Source organism: Pantherophis guttatus, chromosome 3 (genome assembly GCF_059756535.1).
Source record: "Pantherophis guttatus breed Tessera chromosome 3, ASM5975653v1, whole genome shotgun sequence".
Taxonomy (NCBI): Eukaryota; Metazoa; Chordata; class Lepidosauria; order Squamata; family Colubridae; genus Pantherophis; species Pantherophis guttatus.
This window is the reverse complement of record NC_142065.1, coordinates 203,539,273-203,560,043: the sequence shown is the minus strand read 5'-3', so window position 1 is coordinate 203,560,043 and position 20,771 is coordinate 203,539,273. Positions and strand designations below refer to the sequence as shown.

Below are 20,771 nucleotides of genomic sequence, written 5' to 3'. Positions count from 1 at the left end.
TTCTGTTCTGACCCAGCTCCCCAAACACAACAAACCCTCTGTATTTAACTCAATGATTCCTTTATTAGGAGCATCAGCAGCCATCACAAAAAAAGTTTCTCTTTCACCTCAGGCTAACAAGTCTGCCCAGAAGGGAGATGAGTAGTTGTCTGCCACACCTATTCATTTCTGCCCCTGCCTTTTATCCCCAGAGCTAGGGTGGGGCTTTGCTAGCAGCGGTGACTCTTCCTTCCCAAGGATCAGCCCATAGATTTCCACTGCTCTCCTCTCCTCTGCCTTTTGCGCATCCGCACATCAGGCACTGGACCCAGCTGTTCCTCCTCTTCCACATCAGCCACTTCCAGATCTGGGGGCTGTTGACTCTCCATCTGAGGGCTGACAAATGGCCCAGGCTCCGCCTCTGTCTCTCTCTCTCTCTTCCAGCTCCATTCCCTCTTCCCCCTCGGAGCTCTCAGGTTGCCTTGATGCTGATCCTGACTCCCATGCCTCCTCCTCCTCCTCTGATTCAGCTGCTGGAGGGGCCAGTGACTGACAGGCCACAACACCTTCATTCTTAACACTTCAGTGTAGGTGTATATATGTGTTCCATAAAGAAGGGGTCCTCGACCCCCGTTCTGTGGACTGGCACCAGGCCGCAGCATGCCAGAAACCGGTCTGTGCAAGCAAGTTAAGCCCCTATCCGTGGGATGCAGAAAAATCATCATAGTCGAGGGCTGCCTACCATGATAAGTCTGAATGAAGTATTTAATGTTGCATACTGTATCCATGGAAGTAAAACATCCAACACAAAATAGATACATAAATCAATGCTACTATTTCTTTTACTTGCTGGTATCTATGACAGTTTTACTAGATTTGGTTGAAATTGGGTATATTCCTAGATCAGCTCAGATAAATGAAAAATACTATACAGCAAAACATTAGGTCAATCCGTGCTCTTTTAAAAACCATCCATTCCATTTTCCCCATTAAGTACTCAGGTATTCTGCCAATATGTTTTATATGTTTGTAAAGTGGTTAGCTTTCTCTCGCTCAGCATGGAGTTCTTTCTGAGTATTTGATAATCATTTGCTTATCCAGTTATTTTCAATAGATCTATCCTTCCATCTATCAGCTAGCCTGCCAGCCAACCAGCTCCTTCCACCCATCAGGGTTGTTAACTCTATGCACCTTACATATTACGATTAACTCAGAAAACAAATAATAGAAACAACAAAAAACAAAAATGCGTATCATGCACTAGAGAAGGACAATCAACTCACACCTATTCGTACCAATCGGGATAAACTATCAGGGAGCAGATCATCCTACTTGAGAACTGTGTTTTTATAGCTTTATGAAAGAACCAACAGAGTATGGGTCATTCATACCTTGCGATGTAATCCAGATAGGAAGCACACCCTGATGAACTAAATGCACTTTATTGTAAACAGAATCTTGCAAGTCTGAAGGCACCTTTCTTCCTTGTCACCTTTACAGCCCAAGAAACTGGGAAGGGCCCCATCTGAGCCGTTTGCACACCCACATTCCTTCTGTGGGCTAAGCTACCTCTTATCTTATCCAACCATTCCCCTAACTCTAGCTCCTCCCCCTGTGTCCCAAGGTCATTCACACATACCATTTCTATCACTTTGGAAGGCTATTGTTTTATAGGGTTGTTGTTGTTAGTTGCGAAGTTGTGTCTGACCCATCACAACCCCATGGACAATGTTCCTCCAGGCCTTCCTGTCCTCTGCCATCCTCTGGAGTTCATTCAAGCTCACGGCCACTGCTTCAGTGACTCCATCCAGCCACCTCCTTCTCTGTCGTCCCCTTCTTCTTTTGCCCTCAATCGTTCCCAGCATTAGGCTCTTCTCCAGTGAGTCCTTCCTTCTCATTAGGTAGCCAAAGTATTTGAGTTTCATCTTCAGGACCTGGCCTTCTAAAGAGCAGTCAGGGTTGATCTCCTCTAGGACTGACCGGTTGGATCGCCTTGCAGTCCAAGGGACTCTCCAGCACCAAAGGCTTCAATTCTTTGGCACTCAGCCTTCCTTATGGTCCAACTTTCACAGCCATCCATTGCAACTGTGAAAACCATAGCCTTGACTATACACACTTTTGTTGGCAGGGTGATGTCTCTGCTTTTTAGAATGCTGTCTAGATTTGCCATAGCTTTCCTCCCCAGAAGGAAGCGTCTTTTAATGTCTTGGCTGCAGTCCCCATCTGTGGTGATCTTGGAGCCCAGGAAAATAAAATCTGTCACTACCTCCGTTTCTTCCCCATCTATTTGCCAGGAGTTTTATAGGGTACACACATCTTAAGAGAAGGCCGGTCTTCTAAGGCCACAGAAGAAATAGGGGTGTGGAAATCAACAGATTATGTTGTTATAACCTCATAATAAAAGTATGCCATTTCTTACAATGTTGGTTTCTTGTCTGGACTGCCTTGAAGGACTGACATCAATCTTGCAAGTCTCAAAACACATAGCTGCTTCTTTGCCTTCACTTTCCATGGAACTCCCTTCTGAGATGCTTTTTACTCTTACCTGGCCATTGTTCTGTTGGTTGCTCTTTCTCTTCCCAAGGCTGATCCCACAGACAATCAATCAGTGGAATGGCTTACCTTCAGAAGGTGTAATGCTTCAGCACTGGAGGTTTTAAGAAGAGATTGGACAACCACTTGTCTGAAATGGTATAGGGTCTTCTGTTTCAACAGGGGGATGAAGTAGAAGATCTCCAAGGTCCCTTCCAACTAGTCTAGTCTAGTCTAGTCTAGTCTAGTCTAGTCTAGTCTAGTCTAGTCTAGTCTAGTCCTACTTCTACCTCTACTTCTACTTCCACTTCCACTTCCATCCATTCTTTTCTTCTTCAAGATGACAGTGTTTACAGAGGGGACTTGGACTGCAGAAAGCCTTTCAGATACGATAGGTCAGACAGAAAAAGGATGAAGATGGTCCTATAAGTAACTAGATCCTAAGTCTTAAAGGGCTTTATAGTTGACAACCAATGAATTGTGCCTAGTGTTACTGCAGGGTTCACCTTTAAATTAATATTCTATAGCTCACTGAGTTAAAAAGTGGAATTTGTTGGTAGTTGCGAAGTCGTTTAAAAGTGTTCTAAGAAAATAATAGCCATCATCTTCTCAATCCGAGGATCAGGTGGCAATGCTTACTGATTCTTATTTTGCCAAACCCAGAGATGCTCAAAAGAATGTCTTAATTGTTACATGTAAAACTGTTTAATACTGGCTTTCTCCATTCATGCGCAATGGGCAAAATTAACCATAGTCATAGTTTATTTAGCCTAGATAGCATTAAAATGAGTATACTTTTTATATGTTTATTAGTTTCTGCTTTGCCCTTCCACATTTTTAAAAAAATAAAAGTCACTTTATTCCTCTAGTGGATTCTGCACTAGTGTATCAAACCTCATTTTGAAGAAATATTTATTTCTTAGGGCAAATTAATTAATTACTTAATTACTTAATTAATTAATTTTATTGACTTTGTATACCGCCCTACTCCCAAAGGACTCAGGGCGGTGAACAGTCATAGAATAAAACATATAAATACAAAATTTAAAATAGATTCATATTCATTTAAGACTTTATGGCAAAGGAGTAACGAAATCCATCCTTCACAAAAAGTTTTTGTAGACTCGCCTTTAAAACTATTCAAAACCTATTATATTTCTTTGGTGAACAATTCTAACTGTGACTGAAGCGGATTGCTAAATGAATCATTAAAATATTTTTCAGTGAAAAGCTAAGAAACAATACCCTATTTATTTTAACAACTTTTCTGCTACATTTCAGAGCTGAAGCGTCTTTCTCAAAAGGAGACATAATTTAAAATGAGTGATTAAAAGAATGCAAAATGTACGCTTTAAAATCACACAGAAACAAAATGCATTCCAGAATCCGCAATAAAACGACCGCAACTTTTACATTCTACTTTTAAGGCCAGATTTTGCAAAACAGATGCAAAAGCAGTTTTTTAAGATTCCAGTTGAAAACAGTCTACGGAGGAAGTAGAAATTATATCTTTGAAAGAGAATTATGTAGCCACAAAACTCCACGGAGGAGATTGTGCCTTTCATGCCTGCCAATTTAATGGCCTGCAAGTAGCACGGTGACCCATATTTTTGTGGCCAATCTCAAAGGCCAGTTACGCTTAAATAGTTGAAAGAAGTACTTTAAAACACCCAGTTACAGGATGCTTAGCATTTTATTGGTACTAGTTTAATTCAGTCATTAGCATGTTTTATTTATCCGATGCTCCACAACCCTGGCTAAATGTATCTCTCCTGGAATCCTTTCATTATGGTGATTACCATAATGATAACTCTTTCATTTCTGGAGCTTCCTGTTTGTTTTGTTTTTTTCTCCTTTTCCTAGAATATTGTTTTTGTTTTAGTTTGTTCTCTTTGATTCAACTTTAAATAGCTTAGCTCAGGGGTGTTCAATCCTGGCAACTTTAAGACTGGTGGACTTCAAATCCCAGAATTCTCTAGCCAGCATGGCTGACTGGGGAATCCTGGGAGTTGAAGTCCACCAGTCTTAAAGTTACCAAGATTGGACATCCCTAGCCTAGCTCTTTAAACTTAATTTACTCTTCATTTTACACATGGAGGATTGAAGGAGGTAGATGATTACTTCCACTCCCTTGTCTCCTGGTCTTAGCCATATGGCCTTGAAAAGTCCATCCCACGAATGGCATTGTTGCAACAGCAAGCTTCCTTCCTTGGATGGATGGATGCAAGCTTTGCTTTGGTTCCCTTGGGAAATGCCAGGCTGTGAACACTGCCAGACCTTTGCAAGTAGTCTTGACCCAGATGTTTCTCTCAGCAACAATCTCTGGGGAAGGCTCTTCGTTTCAGAAACTATTATGGTTACTTTGTCTTCTTCCAAAGACCCTACAATCAACACAACATTCTGGAACCTCTACATGATGGTATGTGAGAATGACCTTGGGAGACAGGAGGAAGCCCCACAGCCTGATAAGAAGGGGCTCAGTCCACAAGTGGTGGGAAAAGCCTTGGGAACATTTCAGGAAGTCTCTTTTCTGGAGACTAAAAACAGAAGAGGCAAGAAAAAGTATCAACCTTGTAAAATTCTGTTAAAGTAGCTCCACAGTGCAGTACGGCCAGTTTATCTGCTTGGGGGTTTTGTCTGGACTACCTTGCAAGACTGATACCGTGAACTGAGCTGCCTCTTAAAGCAGGGGTCTCCAACCTTGGCAACTTTACGACTTGTGGACTTCAACTCCCAGAGGTACTCAGTCAGCGCATGCTGGCTGAGGATTTCTGGGAGCTGAAGTCCACCAGTCATAAAGTTGTCAAGGTTGGAGACCCCTGCCTTAAAGAACCTTGTCCAGGCGGCAAGTCTTCCTCCTGTCTTCCAGGCTCATTCCTACATATCATTGCACAGGTAGTTGTTCTTCAAGATGCTAAGTCATACCCAGCTATTGGCAATCCCATAGACCAGGGTCAAACTCAGGGCCCGTGGTCCGGATCCGGCCTGTGGTACCCCTGCTAGCAAAAACAGAGCTCAGGAGGGCCACGGGCGGCCCTCACGAACTCCGTTTTCACTGGTAGAGGGTTGCAGGAGGCTGTTGCAGCTGAAAACGGAGCTCGGGACCCTGTTTTCGCTGGCAAAGCGCTTGGGCGCCCACTGGCGCCCTCGACATGAGTGACGTCAAGCTGGCCATACCCACCCCAGCCCCTCGAAGTCAAATGCAAACCTGATGCGGCCCTCAATGAAATTGAGTTTGACACCTCTGCCATAGACAATAGCATACCAGCCCCCTCTGTCCTCCACTGTCTTCTAGAGTTTGCCAAAAATCATGTTCATTGCATCAGTGACACTATCTAACCATCTCATCCTCTGCCTTCCCCTTCTCCTTTGGCCTTCCATCTTTCCCAACCTCAGGGTCTTTTCTGAGGAGTCCTCTCTTCTCATTTGGTGGCCAAAGCATTTGAGCTTCAGCATCTGTCAGTCAAGATTGTTTTCCTTTAAGATTGAGTTGATTTGATCGCCTTCCTTGCAGTCCAAGGGACATTGAAGGATCTTCTCCAAAACCACAGTTCGAAAGCATCAATTCTTTGGCGCTCAGCCTTCCCGGTGGCCCAACTCTCACAGTCGTACATTATTTCTGGGAAAACCATTTATAGGAAAGAATGACTGTAGAAATATGAGTAATATATTTCATAATGTCCAATATTTATTTTTCTCCCAGTCCTATTGTTCAACGCTAGCCCTGCCCAATTTTTGCAAATGAAACACCAACACATTCCAAAGGTCATTTTGCTCCCTGGGCATGTAGGATGGGATTAAAAAGTTAGATTTGTTGCTCTAACACATGGACACGTGCCTGCCCTTCAAACAACTGCTTAGTGCAGAGCTTTTGTGTTAAATAATCTCGGAAACCTGTTTGCAGTTTTTGCATGATGAAGAAAGCAACATGAATGCTGGCATTTTGTGTAGTGTTTTTTGCAGTGGCTCCGTGAAAAATGTTTCTAGGAAAATAGACTTATTTACCATGGGTTTCTAATTAGTTCCCCCTTAATAAAAACAGATAGTTTTCTCGAGGCTGCTGTTAAAAGTAGAAGAAGGTAGAGAAAATGCTTAGTTTTAAAATTCTTCCCTGCTAACTGGATCATCTCCTTTGGTGCTTTGTTCCCTGTAAAAAATTGCAAAAAACATCTTCGCCATTCTGGATCTAGGTCAGGAAGTTTGGAGGAGACAAACAATTTGGGGAAACAGAAGCATGTATGTAGAAGGATGAAGGGGTGTTCTGTCATTACATTTGGGGGTAGGGAAAAAAATCCCCCTTAATTTAAAGGGAATTTTCTGTGTTTCCCAAATGTACGTGCTCTGCCAAAACTGGTATTGTGTTCATTGAGTTAGTTGACATGATGCAAAAAAAGGACTCCAATCTTGTGGGAAAGCAAGTGCCCTTGCTTCATATTCAACAAATCTTAATGAAAACGAACAAATTCTGGTTAAATACCCCCTGGAATATGAATAATCCCAGATCTTCGCACTTTCCGACGTATATATATATTTAAAGTGTTTTACCGAGACACCTGGTCTACTCCCAACATGTGGGAGAGAGCATTCTGCTCTCTTTTGCCTTTCAGCTCCAACCCAGGAGCCCTCAAGCAGTTGCATCCAAAACAAACCATTTTTTTATACCAAATATATTTTACTGATAAAGAAATAAAGGGAGACTGGTATAGACCTATTTCAAGCTTCTTAGCTCTCATCAGCCAGCCTTACCCTTACTTGGATTCGAACCTGCAGGCAGCCCAGGTTCGAATCCAAGTAAGGGTAAGGCTGAGTCTCCCTTTATTTCTTATATATATATGAAATCTTAATCTGTTCACCCTCCTGAGTCCTTCGGGAGAAGGGCGGTATAGAAATTCAATAAATAAATAAATAAATAAAATAAATAAATTTTAGTGATGCTAATATCAAATTCAGAATCGGTGGCCATTTATCAGAACATATGCTATAGGATGACTGTAATTAAGTTCTACGTATTGCTGTTCCATTCTATCTTTAAAGAAGCATTGACACATAGAGGTGATCCTTGACTTATGATCACAATTGAGCCTGGAATTACAGTCATAAGTTTTGTCAGTTGTTAAGCAGCTCATCGTGTGATTGCATCCAATTTTATGACTTTTTTTTTTTTTTTTGCAGTGATCGTTAAGCGAATCCATTGTTTGCAAGTGGCTTTTTTTTTTTTTTTTTGCTGGAAACAGGACGTAAATGCCAGTTTACAACAAAACACATTGTAAATTGTGGCCACATGACCACAGGATGTTGCAAATGGCTGTAAAGGCAGGCCAATTGCTAAGCGCCCAAAATGTAATCACATGACCATGGGGGGGTGGGGGTGGGCAGCCATCAGAATTTTGGAATAGGGTTGCAAGTATCCTGGGGAGGTCCGTTGTAACTTTGAATGGTTGCTAAGTGGCCAGTCGTAAGTCAAGGACTACCTGTGTACACAATTTCCCTGGGGATTTGTGTAACATCTTTCCATCAGCATTAAGAATTTTATTATGAAAGACAATCCGTGCCCCTTTGTGACTGTTTTTATTACTGCCCTTACTAATTGTGTATTGAAATAGGCTGCAAAGTGTTCGGTATTGTTCTTTTAGAAAAAATAAATTGTCTTACTTTTCTCTTTCTCTTTGTTTCATTTGCCTTCTCTGATCGAAGTCTAGGAGAGTAAGTCAATGCTTTAATGGCTATTTATATTCACAGTAAATTTGCAGATCTTGTCTTCACTGTCGCCACATTTCCATCAGGCTTGTGTATTTGTGTATGTTTGCCATAGGTATATACAGGCATCCCGCACATGTATACCGTATTTTTCGGACTATAAGATACACCTACCTTTTTTGGGAAGGAAAACAAGAAAAAGAAATCTGCCTCCCAGCAATTTGTCTCCTTGCAGCAAACACCCTGTTTCAGCTTCAGCACAACCTGATTAGCACAAGCAGCTGATTGTCGGTTAGATCGGCCTCCCGAACGTCAGCTGTTTCAGGCTGCAGAGATTGCCATAGCTTATTGCTGCCTCTGCGTGCCCCATTTTCCGGGGGAAGGAGGGTGGGCGGGGCTACGTTTGGTATATAAGACACACCCAAATTTTCACCCTCTTTTGGGGGGGAAATGTGCGTCTTATACTCCAAAAAATACGGTACTTTGAATTTCATCCTAATTTCAAACTAAGAACAAAAAACAGAGACATTGGAAATACCATTGAACAATCAATATACATGTGGTTTACGTGTGTGTGTATATAGCTTGCTGGCTGCCAACTCTTTCTACATTTCTTACATCGGACATTATGATTTTGTTTTTTAACTAAATGTGCTAAGATTTTTCATTCAGAGCTTTTCAGCACTGTGGAAGTATGCAATAATCCTTTATCTGCTAAGCCAAAAAATAAATAAACATTCTGTGTCTCAAGTCTTCTGTAAACGAAATCATTCTTTGTGCTGTAGCTCTATAAATAAAGGAATTAATGTGAAACAAAGAAGCCAAAGAGCTAATCAAGAGGAAGGAAAATATCAATATATTTGTCCCTTTCTTTTTGTCTAGGATTCACAGAGCCGGCAAGGAGGATATAGCATGCATCAACTTCAGGGAAATAAAGAATATGGCAGTGAAAAGAAAGGATACCTTTTAAAGAAAAGTGATGGGTACGGATTTCAGACTGCGATCTTTGACAGATGGAGTGAATTAATACTCTAAAACTTTTTTTTTTAATGCAAAACTCTCTTTTATATTCCATTTATTACATTCTAAAACTTCCAGGGTTTGAAAAATTGGCTTCTGTTAATGCTGGTGAGACCTTTTCCCTCTGATTCTTGTCCAACCAAACATCTCACAGCAATTCAAGAGAAGCATGTGGTTGGTTGAGAACTAGGGTATAAATCTTTTTATATAGCTAATAAATAGGTATTTTTTTAAGTTTATAATACAAAATACAAAAGATACAAAAGCAAATAATAGGAAAAATAGGGGAAGGAAAAGAAAAGGGGTAGAAAAGGGAAAAAGGAAAGAAAAGTTGTAAGTCTTTTCAATGTTCATGCTTTGTTTATTTAAAAAATAAATCGGCATGTATTGAAATAAGTTTTTTTCTTCCTAAGCTGGCACAATGTACATACTCCTGAAAAAATAAAAACGCACAATAAAGAAACTTGACGTGATACCAAGCACTCTTAACCATAATGCCCCATTTCATAGCTGAGCACTGTGGAGTCTCAAGATTATTTGCCCATAAATCAGAAAAATAAAGCTGCATAGGAAGGCGGCCTGTTTTATTGTGGTTATTGATCAGTCACAAATCCCCACCACCCAAAAAAAAAAAAAAAAAAGAATCAATCTCTTTCAACCTCTGATAGAGAGATTAAGGAGTTAGGTATAATTAAAGATTCTGCCCAAACTCCATTTATTATAACCCAGTGGAATGTGATAATTCACTCAGATCTTGAGAAATATGAGTAAACATGTCAATAATTTTAAAGTTCGGTCTTTATTTTTTAATGAGATGCTTGTTTTTGCATTATTTATTGATCGATATAGTAGAAAGGCTGTCATCCCACATTAAATTATTGCAGATTGCAATCTCTCTAAAACAGGAGTGTCCAACAACTTTAGCAACTTTAAGACCTGTGGACTTCAACTCCCAGAATCCCCCAGCCAGCCACGGTTCTGGAACTTGGAAGTCCACAGGTCTTAAAGTTGCCAAAAGTTGTTGAACACTCCTGTTTTAGAGGGATCGGAATATGCAACAATTTAACGCAAGATGACAGCCTTTCTACTAAATCAATCCATCAATAATGCAAAAATAACAAGCATCTCATTAAAAGATAAAGACCGAACTATAAAATTATTGACAGAGTTGGACACCACTGCTCTAAAACTTTGAACTGAAATTAGTAAGACTTCCAAGTGTATATAGGGACAGGGTGGCTTAGTGGCTAAGACACTGAGCTTGTCAATCGAAAGGTCAGCATTTCAGCGGTTCGAATCCCTAGTGCCGCGTAACGGGGTGAGCTCCCATTACTTGTCCCAGCTTCTGCCAACCTAGCAGTTCGAAAGCACGTAAAAAATGCCAGTAGAAAAATAGGGACCACCTTTGGTGGAAAGGTAACAGCGTTCTGTGCGCCTTTGGTGTTTAGTCATACCGGCCACATGACCACGGACATCTCTTCGGACAGCGCTGGCTCTTTGGCTTTGAAATGGAGATGAGCAACGCCCTCTAGAGTCAGGAATGAGTAGCACATATGTGCGAGGGGAACCTTTATCTTTACCTTTACCAAGTGTGTGCTGGTAGGGGAGCCAGTAATTTCTATGAATAAAGGACTACTGATGTTAGGCAAAATGTTGTACAAATTAAAACTAATCCACCTTTGCATCAGGAAGGGCAGCTTGTTGATGTTGTTTAGTTGTTAAGTCATGTCCGACTCTTAGCGACTCCATGGACCACAGCACACCAGGTCCACCTGTCCTCCATAGTCTTCTAGAGAGTTGGCCAAAATTCATGTTCATTGCATCAATGACACTATCTAACCATCTCATCGTCTGGCATCGCCTTCTCCTGCTTTCTATTTTTCACAACATCAGGGTCTCTTCTCATTTGGTGGCCAAAATATTTGAGCTTCAGCTTTAGTCTTTGTCCTTCCAAAGGACAGTCAGGGTTGATTTCCTTTAGGATTGACAGGATTGACAGGATTGACAGGTTTGATAGTCCAAGCAGTTCTCCAAAGTCTTCTCTAGAACCACAAATCAGAAGCATCAATTCTTTGGTGCTCAGCCTTCCTTATGGTCCAATCTTCACAGCCATACATTTCTACTGGGAAAACCATAGCTTTGACTATAAAGTACAATTTAGCGGTGGTAAAGTCCAAAATCAGTATGGCATTCGATTAAATGTTAATTTGGTGTTACTTTAATTGAATTGATAAATTAATGTAGCTGTTCCTCATATGCTTAGTTATTGAGGCTTTTTTTTTTTTTTTTTGGAGCCACGTGCAGGCCTGTGGCCTTGAGGTTATGGGTAAGAAACCTAATGAAAGAGCTTTTGTAAAGAAAAATGTAGATCATGGAACGGAAAAAAAAAATAACACAGCCTTTTCTTTTCAGAGAAGTACCTATTGTGCATGAGGAAAAATAAAATGCCTTCCAGCATCATAAAGTAGGAAGAAATAGGAGTTACACTGGGGAGAATAATGTGGCTGTTTCAACCCAGTTTTGCTGAATTACAAGCAGAATTACAGTCTGCACCTGCCCCTTTACAGAATTTCGGAATAACTTAGAATAGAATAGAAATAGAAAGTAGACTAGGAATAGAGACTAGATTAGATTAGATTAGATTAGAATAGAATAGAATAGAATAGAATAGAATAGAATAGAATAGAATAGAATAGAATAGAATAGAATAGAATAGAATAGAATAACAGAGTTGGAAGGGACCTTGAGGTCTTCTAGTCCAACCCCCTGCTTAGGCAGGAAACCCTATGCTTTTTTTTTTGTTACTTGTTAACATATAACTAACATATTTATGCTAACATACTTGTTAGCTGTTAGACTGGTGATAACAAACCTAAGACAAGTGTGTCACAGCACAAGTGATACCTGATTTCATTTTGGGGGACACATCAGGCCTCTAGACTCTCTGGATCACAAAAGAGATCTCCTGATCTCCTGCAGAGAAATCGGGCTTGTTTCCTACTCTTTTTAGTGTATTTAGGCCATGCAGGAGCATTCTTCAAAATTTCCAGATCTCTTGCAACCTGGAGATGCCTCAGATAGGCACTTTGAAAAAAATATTCACAGTTAACGGAAGTTTTTATTTATTCACGAATCAATTTAAATACTTTTTTAAAATTCAACTTAGTATTATTTGTTATGAATTGTTTCTTGTTTGTCAGAAGGAGGGGATATACATCGGGAGAGTTAAGTTAGGCATTTTCTGAACTTTTGACAACACTGAGCCCAAAAGCTTCAATGCCATTCTTAGATAGTAGATTGTTTGACTCAGGGGTGAAATCCAGCAAGTTCTGGAGAACCGGTAGCGGAAATTTTGAGTAGTTCGGAGAACCGGCAATTACCATCTCTGGCTGGCCCTAGAGTGGGGTGGGAATGGAGATTTTGCAGTATCCTTTCCCTGCCATGCCCACCAAGCTATACCACGCCCACCAAGCCATGCCCACAGAACCGATAGTAAAAAAAAATGGATTTCACCACTGGTTTGACTGTTTGGTAGTGTGTCACTGCACCCAGCTTATATATAACTCAAGAAATTCAACCGGGCGTTGAAAATCGCATATGAAGAAAAGTCCTGTTTGTGTTGGGTCCTTGGTGTTCTCTGAGCTTAGTGGTTTTCTTGCAGACATTTCATTATGAGGGCACTGATGATGTTACCTAGTTTGGTAATAAAACATCTGCAAGAAAACAACCCAGCTCAGACAGCACCAAGGACTCCACGGTTCTACCCTGAGCTACAAATACTCTCTTCTATCAGTAGTCTTATTTGTGTACTCGAGTAATATAGTGTTGTTTTTTTTCATTTAAATACACATTGTGTATATTTCTGACAAATGCATGAGGTATATTAGGTTGCGCTTGCTTGTTCTGCAGCACCTGATGGGGGAAACAAATCTTAATTTTGAACAATACCTCATTGATTCATGTTACTTTTTTTTATCAGCATCCGGAAAGTTTGGCAGAGAAGAAAATGCACAGTTAAAAATGGCATCCTGACCATTTCCCATGCAACTGTGAGTAGTCTTTTTATATTGTAAATGATTATCCCCACACTGTGAAGTGAAGTTAATATCAAGGTGGTTAGTGATTAGATCAGATCAGATCAATTTCATTTTTGACTGAATAGCAGTAGAACCATACTGTTGTCTTCCACTTACAATCCCAGGTTGGGACTGGTCTTGAAGTGCCCACGTGACCGGAAGTGATTTTAAGACTTTTTTTGCTGTGATCCTTAAATGAATGTAATAATTACAAGTGCGAATCCAATATTTCAAATGGGCATTTTTTGATGGAAACTGGTTTCCCCGTGGACCTTGCTTGCCAGAAAGTCACAAAATCTGATCACGGGACACTCCCGCCCTCCAGGATACTGCAACTGTCATAAATACATGCTGCTTACCAAGTGTTGTGGCCCGTCAGCGGCCTGTGCGGATTGTAGCTGATTCTGACAGCGAGGAGGCTGGTGTGGTGCTGCGAGTGCCAGCCTGTGCAGCTGGCACCCGAGTCAGACAATGAGGAGGCTGGAGAAGATGTGGTGCCAGAGGCAGGGATTCAGCCAGGGCCTTCAGAACCTCCAGAAGCTCCTTTAAGTGAAGAGGACAAAGAGGAGGAGCCACTTCTCAATGCACAGGTGTGCAGAGCTGCCAAAAGGCAGGAGTGGCTCCTCAGGAGGAGGTCTCCTCGAGAGTAAGGCTTGGGGCTAATTGGCCACTCCCATAGCCTATTTAAGGAGGAATGCCGACTGAAGCAATTTGTAGGGAACAACTTTAGTTCACTCTACTTCGCGTCTGGATTCTCTGCAAATTGCTTCTGGGCTTTCTGCCAACCTTCGTAAGATTGTGATTACTTTATCTTTGATTTCTTGTAGGCTGTTAAGAAAGTTTATTAACAGCCTTTGTTTTGAAAAAGACTGAGTTATTTTAGTAAATTAAGTTTTGTACAAACTTTGTGTGTGTTGCGTTCTTTGGGATCCGTAGCTGGGGCAGAACACCAAGTGTCTGAATTTTGATCAAGGGAAGACAGGGATGTTGTAATGGTCATAAGTATGAAAAAGGGGTCATAGTTCACCTTTCTCAGTGCGGTTACAACTTTGAACAGTCACTAAACAAAGGATTGTAAGTCAAGGACTACTTATGAAGACAATTTCTGTCTTCAAGGAACAGTGAAAAGAAATAGTGTCTACAGAGAGACATGGAATATTTCTCAAGGGACCATTTTCTATGGAGAAGCTACTTCTCTGTTATTATAATTTTTTTTTTTTTGTGAATTCTTGATACTATGAGGAGCAAAAATGAACATTGCATTTCTTGAAAAACTGTTTTACCTGTCATAGAGGTAGTCCTCGACTTAAAACAATTCATTTAGTGACCGTTTCTAGTTATGTCACCGAAAAAAGTGGACTTATGACCAGTTTTTCACACTTACAACTTTTGCAGCATCCCCATGGTCAAAATTCAGACGCTTGACAACTGACTCACATTTATGACGGTTGCAATGCCCCCTGGTCATGTGATCTCTTTTGCAACCTTCTGACAAGCAAAGCCAAGCCAGATTCACTTAACAACCGTGTTACCAACTTAACAACTGCAGTGATTCACTTAACAACTGTGGCAAGAAAGGTCATAAAATGGGACCATCTCACTTAGCAACAAAAATTTTTGGGCTCAGTTGTGGTCGTAAGTCAAGGACTACATGTACTTCATAGTGTCCTATTTTCAGTTGAGATTCTACAGACTTCATAATAGCCTAATTTGAGTTCTGCTAAATTTCTGGTAACTTATCAAAACTGGGCATAAATTTGTAAATGCGTATTTTTCTTTGCAAACCATTATTCATAACATGTAGCTGAAAATGCACATGTGCCTTGTAATGCATGAAATGCTTTGGATTATTAAGGCTGAAGAATAATAGCCTGAAGTAGATCAACAAATCTATTGTCGACGCAATTAATTTAAATATAGTCCTTCATTTAAGAGGTTTGGTATTAGGAGTCTTCCTTGTTATTAGCTCTCATAACACTTGGTAGCTATCCTAGCCAGAATTTCACTTCAAGCCCATAGAAGGCACGCTCCAGGGAAATTTAGCATTTGGGGGGAAAAAAATTGATAGTTAGATGTGTTCCATTATATGGAAGAAATTCAAAATTTAGGAGGTTTGCAATTCTGCGTCATCACTCAACGATCATCATTAGGAGAAATAGCTTCATTGGTTTCAGTGAGACACCCTGACTTAAAACAGAGCGTTTAAAGCGTTAAATCAGGTTTACAGCTTTTGAGCCAAAGTTGCTTCAAAGGGGTTAGAAAATAGCAAGGAAAAATTCCAGTCTGATTAATTCTGATTTAGTTGTCAGAGTTGAGTGAATATCGCCCCCTTGTGTTCGACCCGTTTTCCAAATGTCTCTGGAAAACGAGGCTGAATTTGGTACAGGTAGTCCTCGACTTACAACAGTTCGTTTAGTGACCGTTCGAAGTTACAACCGCACTGAAATATATGACTTTATGACCATTTTCACAGTTACGACCTATGCAGCATTCCCCCATGATCATGTGGTCAAAATTCAGTTGCTTGACAACTGTTTCATATTTATGACGGTCGCAGTGTCCCCATGGTCATGTGATCCCCTTTTGTGACCTTCTGACAGGCAAAGTCAATGGGGAAGCCAGATTCACTTAACAACCGTGTTACTAAGTTATCAACTGCAGTGATTCACTTAATAACTGTGGAAAATGGGGGCAAAACTCAACACTTAACAAATGTCTCGCTTAACAACAGAAATTTTGGGCTCAATTGTGGTTGTAAGTCGAGGGCTACCTGAATTCAAGAACAAGCTGTCATTAGTAGTTGTGGGGTAGTTTTCCTAATGGATTGGAGAAGAAATAATTTCTTCTCAATATTTCAGCTGAACAGGTATAGCTGCAAAATGATGTACTGTATCTCCATCCATGTCTGGCCAAATTGATATGGTTTTTTTAAAAAAAGAAACAGAGAAAGAAACAGTTTTTCTAGAAGGCTTGAAAGGGACTTCTTTTTCTTTACCAGTGTTGTGTAGAACTTATTTTTACAAATCATTAATAACCAAGCCCATTTTGATTTAAAAAGTTAAACTAATGATTCTGTTCCTCTATGAGTATTTCCGTTTTCTTTTTCTAACAATGTACTTAGTGTAGCCTTTAGACTACCGCAATCAAGTAATGGAGAGCAAGATTAGTGTAGTGATGAAGGCACCAGGCTAGAAACCAGGAGACTGAAAGTTCTAGTCCCACCTTAGCCATGAAAGCCAGGTCGGTGACTTTGGACCAATCACCAGGAGACTGAGAGTTCTAGTCCCACCTTAGTCTTGAAAGCCAGCTGGGTGATTTTGGACCAATCACCAGGAGACTGTGAGTTCTAGTCTCACCTTAGTCTTGAAAGCCAACTGGGTGACTTTGGACCAATCGCCAGGAGACTGTGAGTTCTAGTCCCACCTTAGTCTTGAAAGCCGGCTGGGTGACTTTGGACCAATCACCAGGAGACTGTGAGTTCTAGTCCCACCTTAGTCTTGAAAGCCAGCTGGATGACTTTGGACCAATCACCAGGAGAATGAGAGTTCTAGTCCCACCTTAGTCTTGAAAGCCAGCTGGATGACTTTGGACCAATCACCAGGAGACTGTGAATTCTAGTTCCACCTTAGGCACAAAACTAGCTGGGTGGCTCTAGGCCAGTGTCTCTCCGAGCCCTAGGAAAGAGGCAATGGCAAACTACTTCTGAAAAACCTTCCCAAGAAAATTACAGAGAATCTGTCCAGGCAGTCTCTAAGAATCAGACACAATTGAACAGAAGAAAAGAAAATTAATATGCCTCCTGCCATCTCATGAAAAAAACCAATCTCAGTCTCCCAAGCATTCTAACGTTTCTCAGTAATGACTTGCAGATAAGATGAAAATCTTTATTTCTGTTAATGCACCTTTAGCCACCAAGGACTATTGATGCAGATGAAAATGTCAATACATTTAGTAATGGACAAGGAAAAAAAATATAGCATCTGTGCAGGAATGATCTTTAAGTTAAAAATATAATGAAACAAACATTAAGCAAAATAAAATTGTGTTTTTCTTATGTTTAAGTCAAACAGGCAACCTGCTAAATTAAACCTGCTTACATGCCAAGTGAAACCAAACGCCGAAGACAAGAAATCATTTGACCTGATATCACGTATGTCTTTAAAGTTAATTACTTGCATATTAAACGGTTGTTTAGGATTGGGTTTACCTTGAACAGTTGTTGGAAGATATACATGTTAAGCGCCGGGGAAATCAAGAGTTTCAGGCAAGCCTAAACTCTACAAGAATCTGACCAACTAACAGTCAAGGGAAATGAGCGGGAGATAAAAAAGGCATTCAAGATGGACTGGACTTAAATTTCTTGTGGGCGCGCAGGGTTGTGAGACTTATGACATGTTTGACTCCTCCCTCAGATTCAGCCTAGTCATCTCCTACAATGTATCTATTTAGAACTGACCTGGGCATTTTATAGTGTCTAGACCATATCTGGACTGTGGATGGTCCCAATCCAGCCCACGGTATTGGCGGTTTGGGTGGGGCATCGGCAGAGTTGGCGGCAGAGGTCAGACGCAGTGGTGGTATTGGGATAGGGCAGAGGCAGGAGGGGGAGGTGTCAGCCCTCCATAACAGTCCCAGTTTCTCATGTGGCCCCTTGGGAAAAATAATTGCCCACCTCTGATTTAGAACAATTCTTGCCTGCATATTTTTGTAAGAGCAAGTTAGCTCTTTTTTTTAAAAAAAAAAAAAAAAAGTGAACAAAATGTTTTCTACTGAAAATAGAACTTCTGAAGGTTCCCTGACTCATTTCAGCATATGTCCTTAGTTACTAAATGTTGACTTTTAAGGCTTTAAATATTTTTTTTTCCCTCTAAGAATGCAATTAATACATTCATTATTTTGAAGATTTGCATGTTTATGTTCCAGATAACAGAACGTACCATTTTCAGGCAGAAGATGAGCAGGATTATGTCGCGTAAGAACATTTTCATTCCTGGAGTTTTTTAGAAAAGTTTTTTTTGTTTTTGTCCAATAATAAACAAGATTAATGTCGGCTGGCAACATGGGCGTATATTTTAGCTACTTCACACAATGCGAATGCCTACTCATCGCCTTCCAGGTTATGTTCCCTCTAGCATGTCATTCTAGAGAGTTCTGTAAAATTAAAGAGGAGGTCAAGGTTCCGACTGACGCCCTAATAAAAGCAGGAGCCTCAAGTCAGTTTTCAACAAAAATCCAGTTATTTATTAGGAGCGCTGCTTGCGAGCTCTGTTTTGCTGCCAGAGCGCTCAGGCCACCACAGGCACACCAACACGAGTGATGTCAAGCTGGTCAAGCCCCCCCTGGCCAACCCCCCCCAGGTCAAACACAACCCTGATGCAGCCCACAATGAAATTGAGTTTGACACCCCTGATCTACTCGTATTTGCACATAGTTTTGAATTGCTTGATGGGCAGGAGCTGGAGCAAAGAATGGGAGCTCACTCCACTGTGCAGCGCAGGGTCTCCAACCCAGTGTGTCAGCTTTCCAGTTGACTGGTTCAGCATCTTTAACTGCTGAGCCATCGCGCCCCCTCCTTAACCACAGTACCATTTTAATTCTCATAAAATTGGAACCGCAGGATTGAAATCTTTTCACTTTAATGACAAGTACATGTTAAAGCTGTAAGTTAGATGGATCACAGTTAAATGAGGTCCGTGAAGCATCAGTTCTCCCCTTGATTTTGGAATAAGCAGCATTTCTCATATTTGTGATGCACAGAGAACATCTTTATATAGAACTTGATAAATATTTGCGATTCAAGGGACACATGAAAATAAGCATCTCTTAAATCTTTTGGGCAAATTTACATGTGGATCCTTCACACGTAAAAACCGGGCTCTGGAATATATTAAATTACATTCATACAAGTACAAAGCCTCTGTATGTAAAGTCACAAGCAACCACTCAAAAAAAAAAACCAAAAAAAAAAACACACCCCAGTTAACCAATCTTATTTTTTTGTTTTTTCTACTTGAAGGTTTTTAATCTCAGTTAAATGGATATGCAGAGTTTATACATACTAGAAAATGGAAAAATTATCTCATATATACAGGTGGTCCTTGACTTACAACAATTCGTTTAGTGACCGTTCGAAGTTACAAGCACTGAAAAAAGTGACTTATGACCCCTTTTTCACACTTACCACCATTGCAGTATCCCCATGGCCATGTGATCAAAATTGAGATGCTTGGCAACTGGCATGTACTTATGACGGTTGCAGTGTCCCGGGGGTCATATGATCACCTCTTGTGACCTTCTGACAAGCCAAGTCAATGTGGAAGCCAGATTCATTTATGAACTGAACTTAACAATTCAGTGATTCACTTTACAACTGTGGCAAAAAAAGGTCGTAAAATGGGACATAACTCACTTAACAACTGTCTTGCTTAGCCATGGAAACGTTGGGCTCCATTGGGTCATAAGTCAAGGACTACCTGTATTGTCTTCCAAATTTTCTTCTTTCACCTCCTTCAAAGTTTGAAGGAGATGGAATAAAATAAGAATAGGGAGCAGTTTTCCTATTCTGTTCCTCCCTGTTGTATTTCTTTTATAGTTGGGTAAATGATGTGATCATTTCTGTCTTATTATAGGTGGATATCAGTACTGACCAACAGCAAAGAAGAAGCTTTAAATATGGCCTTCCGTGGAGAACAGAGCACAGGGGAGAACAGTCTAGAAGACCTTACAAAAGCCATCATCGATGACATTCAGAGATTGGCTGGAAATGATGTCTGTTGTGACTGCGGATCACCAGGTACTTGGGTGTACTTTAACAATACTTAATTAGGAAACGTGTTTATTTATTGCTGTTGTGGTCCGCCAGCAGCCTGCGGAGCTGGCAGCGGAGTCGGACAGTGAGGAGAGCTGGGGAGGAACATGGGCCAGTCCTGGAGTCTGGGGAAGGCCCGGATGAGAGCTCTGCATCGGAGGCAGAGATGGGGCCAGGGCCATCTGGGAGTGATGCGCGGATTCCAGAGCCTCCAGAGTCAGACATCAGAGAGGCAGAGGAACAGGAGGAGCCTGTTCCTAGTGCGCGCATACGCAGAGCTGCCAGAAGGCAAGAACAGTTAAAACTAAAGGGACGACTCAGGAGTAAGGCCTGGAGATGATTGGCCCCTCCCATAAGGCTTGAAAGAGGAGTAAAGGCACATGGGCCCTTTGCAGGAAAACAACGTTGTTAATTCTGTTCCCAGTCGGCATCTCTGTTTGATTCTGAACTCTGTGTGGCTTTGCCAAGTAGGTCTTTTGGCAGCGTGTCAAGGGAGATAAAGGTTGGTGATTATCCCGAAGGACTTTTTGCAACTAATTGGGACTCAGCTGTGAATGAATGTAATTCACAGCTGTTGCAATAAAAGAGGTTTTTGGGACTACTTGTGTGTTTTAATGACTAAGGAAGCCTAGGTCACAACAATTGCAAGGTCCAATCTG

The 20,771-nt window shown here is 40.9% G+C and overlaps 1 protein-coding gene across 6 annotated transcripts in view; it reads left to right on the top strand.

Annotated features, from left to right (window-relative positions):
* The window catches only part of ASAP1 (ArfGAP with SH3 domain, ankyrin repeat and PH domain 1), a 194,109-nt gene that overhangs the window by 123,548 nt on the left and 49,790 nt on the right, over window positions 1-20,771 (top strand). For all 6 annotated transcript variants that reach the window (XM_060681834.2, XM_087890894.1, XM_060681835.2 and 3 more), the window contains 5 exons: window positions 9,091-9,191; window positions 13,208-13,277; window positions 17,367-17,454; window positions 18,228-18,276; window positions 19,934-20,097. In XM_060681834.2, the coding sequence (XP_060537817.1) occupies window positions 9,091-9,191; window positions 13,208-13,277; window positions 17,367-17,454; window positions 18,228-18,276; window positions 19,934-20,097 (472 nt within the window). The remainder of the gene's footprint in view (window positions 1-9,090; window positions 9,192-13,207; window positions 13,278-17,366; window positions 17,455-18,227; window positions 18,277-19,933; window positions 20,098-20,771) is intronic.